Source organism: Mandrillus leucophaeus, unplaced genomic scaffold, assembly GCF_000951045.1.
Source record: "Mandrillus leucophaeus isolate KB7577 unplaced genomic scaffold, Mleu.le_1.0 Scaffold190, whole genome shotgun sequence".
NCBI lineage: Eukaryota > Metazoa > Chordata > Mammalia > Primates > Cercopithecidae > Mandrillus > Mandrillus leucophaeus.
In genome coordinates this window covers 3341426-3347425 of record NW_012101921.1, presented here as the reverse complement: position 1 = coordinate 3347425, position 6000 = coordinate 3341426, and the positions used below count along the sequence as shown (strand labels likewise).

The following is a 6000-nucleotide window of genomic DNA, read 5'->3' as shown; positions in this document are numbered from 1 at the left end:
CCCTGTATTCATCCCTAATGTTACCACTCATCCAAGAAAAGGCTGCTAGTTATTAGGGTCGCCTCCTAAAGAAAAGCGGAACAACCTCCCTGTATCAATCTCTAAGGTTGTCACTCTTTTTAGATAACAGAAAGTTTTACAGGAAGAAGTCATAGGATATGATTTTTTTTTTTTTAGACAGAGTCTTGCTCTTGTCACCCAGGCTGGAGTGCAATGGCACAACCTTGGTTCACTGCAATCTCCGCCTCCTAGGTTCAAGCGATTCTCTTGCCTCAGCCTCCTGAGTAGCTGGGATTACAGGTGCCTATCACGACGCCCGGCTAATTTTTATATTTTTAGTAGAGATGGGGTTTCGCCATGTTGGCCAGGCTGGTCTCGAACTCCTGACCTCGTGATGTGCCCGCCTCGGCTTCCCAAAGTGCTGGAATTACAGGCGTGAGCCACTGCGCCTGGCTAGTATATGATTTTTAAAAGGAATTCGGGAATGTATTTTGCTGTTATCAAACTCATGTTGTTAAACCCTGAATTCTAATTAGCAATTATAAAAGATTTCTGGAAATATAAGGTTGTCAATACCTGACAATCCTTCTTTTAATTAATACTGCAAGCAAGCAAGGGGTGCCCTGGCATTGATACAAAGATCTGCCTAAATTAGGAGTTTTCATTTACATTATTAATAATATGTCTCCTTTAAACAATTCATGGCCATGGGAAGGTGGGGGAATCAATTACACGGGACACAGTAAAAACTGGCTCAGACCTCTAATATTCTGATAAGTGTCTTCTCCAGACTTTTCCATTGCTTCTTTTTTATGATATGTTAATGTGAACCTGTAAAACTCTCTATAAAGGGAGAGCCTGTGTAAAATGTTAAGAATGGAACCTGGAGCTTGAATTAACAATTTCCTTGATCCAGCATGAAGAGAAGCACATGTTTTAACAATAACAATAATGAGTTACCCCCTTCAAAGTTGTATACACTGGGGTGGTCATGTTCTTGTATATCAGAGACGTATAAAGCCCTGATGTGGTATAGGAAAGGGCTGCAACAGAATCTGAAACAGAAAAACAGGAAACAACATTTTAAAAAAATCTAATTAGCACATTGGTCTTTTTCTTATGAATACAAATTAGTATAATTTCCATTTAAAGAGAAATTGGGTTAATACATGATTACTAACTGTATAGTCTACTTTATAGATAATGGCATTTACAGGTTTATTTATACACTTTTTTACATGGTTCATTATTTCCTCATGTGTGCTAGTTCCCCAACTAGACTGTAAGCTCTTTGAGAGCAAGAACCATAGCTTTTATTTCCTTGGAATCTCCATGCATGCTTTGCTCAGGCTGGGCAGAACTAAGTATAGGCAACTGCTTACCAACCAATTCAGTGAGGAGTACATAGGAAGATATTCTCTGACTATTCATAACCCTATTACCAGCATGGTATCAAAACCACTGTTCTGGTGCGGCATGGTAGCTCACACCTGTAATCCCAGGACTTTGGGAGGTCAAGGCGGTGGATCGCTTGAGCCCAGGAGTTTGAGGCCAACCTGGGCAACATGGCAAAACCCTGTTTCTACTAAAAATAAAAATTAGCCGAACATGGTGGCATACACCTGTAATTTCAGTTACTTGGGAGGCTGAGGCACAAGAATTGCTTGAACCCAGGAAGGGGAGGTTGCAGTGAGCCGAGATCATGCCACTGCACTCCAGCCTGGGCGACAGAGCGAGACTTGGTCTTGAACAAAAACAAAAACCAAAACCACTGTTCTTAAGCCTTTGTCAGGTAAATCTGATGCTGAAATATTGGAATATAATTTCCTAGCTGAGTGTAGTGGCTCATACCTGTAATCCTAGCACCATGAGAGGCTGAGGCAGGAGGATTGCTTAAGGCCAGGAGTTTGAGACCAGTCCGGGCAACACAGTGAGACCCCCATCTCCACAAAAAGTCTTAAAAAGTATCAAGGCGTGGTGGCGTGCACCTGTCGTCCTAACTAACCAGGAGGCTGAGGCGGGAGGATCTCTTGAGCCCAGGAGTTCAAGGCTGTAGTGAGCTATGATCACACCACTCTACTCCCACCTGGGTGACAGAGTAAAACGCTGCCTCAAAAAAAAAAAAAAAACAATTTCCTGAATGGAAAGAACTGCAGATAGCTGAACAGGAACTGAATATCAATAGTTACCTCTAACATATGAATTAGTGGTGGGATAGGGAGGAGGTAGTAAAAATAACCACAGGGAAATTTCTTTTTATTCCAGACAGTTCTTGTTGATTGGTTTTATTTTTTATAATGAGCATGCATTGTTTCAATAAGAATTTTTTGGAAGAAATAAAGAAAGGGGAAATGTGTTTTAAATCCTGGCAAAAAAGGACACAGAAGGCTATATTTTTACCATTTTAAACAGCTGAAATGCCACAGTTTCTCTGATTTAGTCTCTCTCAGGTAAAAAAAATACACATCAGAGTTGAGTGTATTTGAGTCCCTACACTAAGACGAATTTCAATTTTAAAAGACAAATCAGCAACCCTAGAAATCATTTTTTGAAAGTTTACACAACTCTTTACTCCAATGAATTTAGACATTTAGGAAGTTCTTAGCAAATGAAATAGCAATACAAATCACTTTTCTAAACTTTTCTTATTGTGGTAAAAACACAGAACATAAAATATACTATCTTAATCTTTTTTTTTGAGACACAGTCTTGCTTTGTCGCCCAGGCTGGAGTGCAGTGGCACTATCTCTGCTCACTGCAAGCTCCACCTCCCGGGTTCATGCCATTCTCCTGCCTCAGTCTCCCGAGTAGCTGGGACTATAGGCGCCCGCCACCATGCCTGGCTAATTTTTTAGTATTTTTAGTAGAGATGGGGTTTCACTGTGTTAGCCAAGATGGTCTTGACCTCCTGATCTCATGATCTGCCTGCCTCAGCCTCCCAAAGTGCTGGGATTACAGGCATGAGCCACCATGCCTGGCCCATCTTAATCATTTTGAAGTGTACAGTTCAGTAATGTTAAGTGTATTCACACTGTTGTAAAACAGACCTATAGAACTTTTTCATTTTGCAAATCTGAAACACTGTACCCAGTAAACAATAAATTCGCTTCTTCACGCACACCCTGCCCCTGGTAACCACCATTCTACTTTCTGTTTCTATGAATTTGACCCTTTAAATACCTCCTTTAGGTGGAATCATACAGTATTTCTCTTTTTGTGACTGTACCATGTATTTGTATTATACTATCCCTTAGCACAAAGTCCTCAAGGTTCATCCAGGTGGCAGCATGCGAAAGCACTTACTTTTATTAACATTCTCCATATTGAAGGCCTCAGACATTCGAATACCTGATTTGGCTACAGCATAAATTCTGCTTTCCTAGTGTAAAAGAGAGAGTTTGAACAGGGTATTTAAAGCCAAAAAAAAAAAAAAGATTATGTTCAATACACATGTTTTTCATTTGTTCTTCATTTAAGATTCACTAGAGTACAGCATTATTATAAAACCATCATCGGTGCCAACTAAAATATGCCATTGTGAATAGTACTGCAGAGATTTTTCTCCATCTGTTAATTATTCCATTATTTATCTTTTTCCCACATTTTTGTTTTATAAATTCTTTTGAAGACGTGAGAAAAAGTAAGAGAAAGCTTTTTCACAATCACTGACTACACATAAACACCACCTTTAATATCCTTAGCATTCTAGAATATGGTTGGCGGTGGGGAGAAAAACCATGAATGGCTATAACATTAAGCTAGAAACTACTCCCAATAATTGATTACACATAAACACCACTTTTAATATTCTACTGTTCTGGAACATGGTTAAACAAAGAAAGGAAAAGCGTGAAGTCAGAAGTCATACACAGAGTAGCATTAAATGCTATCACCTTCCTATATCAATGTACATTTCACTCAAGTAGAAGTGATACCTAAAGTCAAACAAGAAATGAATATGAGAATTGCAATGGAATTTATATTATCTTGTTCCAAAAGTAGAATTTTGTTTTCTCTTCTCTTCTGAGAAATCTCTGAAACAGGTACTGGACAGGTTATTAGCCCTGCCCCCTTGAGAAAAGGGACCACAGGCGGTTCCTAATGCATATAGCAACATGTCCTGAATTTTGTAATGGGTCTAACTCGGACACAGTTGACTGTCCAGGAAATAGTGGGCAACTAAGGCCATCCTCTTCAGCACAGCCATTGGCCTAAGAGGTAACTGGCATGAAATCTCTGACTATCAGGGACATTTTAGATTGAAAAATGTCTGGCTGAATGAATCACATGCAGTTTCTTTGAGCGTGAGATACACACACACAGAGACAGCAACAGAAAGACATATAACAATAAGGCAGTAAGCAGGAGACGGGAGGCAGTCTGAAGCCCTAGGAGAGTGGGGGAAAGTAGTTAGTAGTGGAATTCAAGAGAGGGGACTGGAGGCCTGGGAGGACAAGCTGACTCACTGGGAACAGGGGCAATGGATGTCACTTGTTTCTGGCAGAGGTACTGCTGACTCATCACAAGTTGTCCCTCTAGAGTGACTATTGTAATTTGCATGGTATTCTAGTTCAATAAGGATAGGCTATGCCTTAAAATAAACTCTTAGAAATTCTTAAAACAAACATATTTATTGAGGTAACTAGAATATATCTCTTTTCCTTGAAACCTGAAAATACCTAACAAACACAGAAATAAAATCTTAGACTTGGCCAGTCTGCTGGAAGGCTTTTGAAAAGCAATACTTCTTTTTCAGGACTGAATAGTTTCAGGAGAGTAAGAGAAGACAAAGTGGAAAAAAAAAAAAAAGTAGTAGAATGGGTTGCCAAATAAAACGGACTTAAAAGCCTAATCTAAATCTCTGAAAATCTCAACATCATAAGATAGGCAAGATTTCAATTTCTCACTGCCTAAAGTATAACATAATTGGAATTCCAGAGATTCACATGCCATTAACTTCCCCTTTCCTGTGCTATCCAAAATTTAGTAATAAACTACAAAAGGTTTCATGTGGATATTGAAATAAAATGTCCTCTTGAAAGCAAATAAGAACACATGTATCTTAAGGTCTGAATTTATATTAGAAAAACATGTCTGCCCTAATTTGCTTAAAACTGCATCAGTCACAAAATAAAAAGATATAATAATGAAAGAACATGACTCCAAAAACCAAAAAAGTCTTGCAACCCAGATGTTTCTCTGGAGGTCAAAGGTTAAACTATGCCAGTATGTGAAGAAAAACTTAAATCTATAAAACAGATGATTTCAGGCCAGGTGCAGTGGCTCACGCCTGTAATCCCATTATTTGGGAGGCTGACGTGGGTGGATCACCTGGAGTCAGGAGTTCAAGACCAGCCTGGCCAACATGGTGAAACCCCATCTCTACTAAAAATACAAAAAAATCAGCCGGGTGTGGTGGCAAACACCTGTAGTTCCAGCTACTTGGGAGGCTAAGGCAGGAGAATTGCCTGAACCCGGAAGGCAGAGGTTACAGTGAGCTGAGATGGTGCCATTGCACTCCAGCCTGTGAGACAAGAGTGAAACTCCACCTCAAAAAAAAAATAATAAATAAATAAAAATTAAAATTAAAATCAAACAGATCATTTCATTTTATTTCAAATATAGGTTTTTGTTTTTTTTTTTAGTCTAGCAATGTTATCCTACTAATAGTCAATGTTTCAGTGGAAGAAGATTTAATCTATACCAGGTCTGTAGAAAGATGCTTTGGAAACCAATGGCTATATAAGCTCAAAAAGGAAATTAAATTTATCTTAAAGCCAATCAAATAAATGACTAAGTTCAAAAACTGATGACTAACAAGAGTTAAGTGTCCTGGTTCAGAATTCACCCAAAATATCACAGTTAGGGGGAACCCTTCTTTCCTACCCCCAACGTTTTCTTCCACATGGAGGAACCTCCAGTAATTGAACACTGCTGATCCCTCTCTACCTATTCACTTTCCCCTCCCCAAGAGGAAGAGCGGCTTAATGTGATTGGTAA

At 39.1% G+C, this 6000-nt stretch overlaps 1 protein-coding gene across 1 annotated transcript in view; it reads right to left on the bottom strand.

The window, feature by feature from the left end:
• The window catches only part of PLEKHH2 (pleckstrin homology domain containing, family H (with MyTH4 domain) member 2), a 129492-nt gene that overhangs the window by 65892 nt on the left and 57600 nt on the right, over positions 1-6000 (bottom strand). The window contains exons 9-10 of the mRNA XM_011978197.1: positions 3304-3379; positions 961-1055 (exon numbers count right to left, since the gene is read on the bottom strand). Coding sequence (XP_011833587.1) covers positions 961-1055; positions 3304-3379 — 171 coding nt within the window. The remainder of the gene's footprint in view (positions 1-960; positions 1056-3303; positions 3380-6000) is intronic.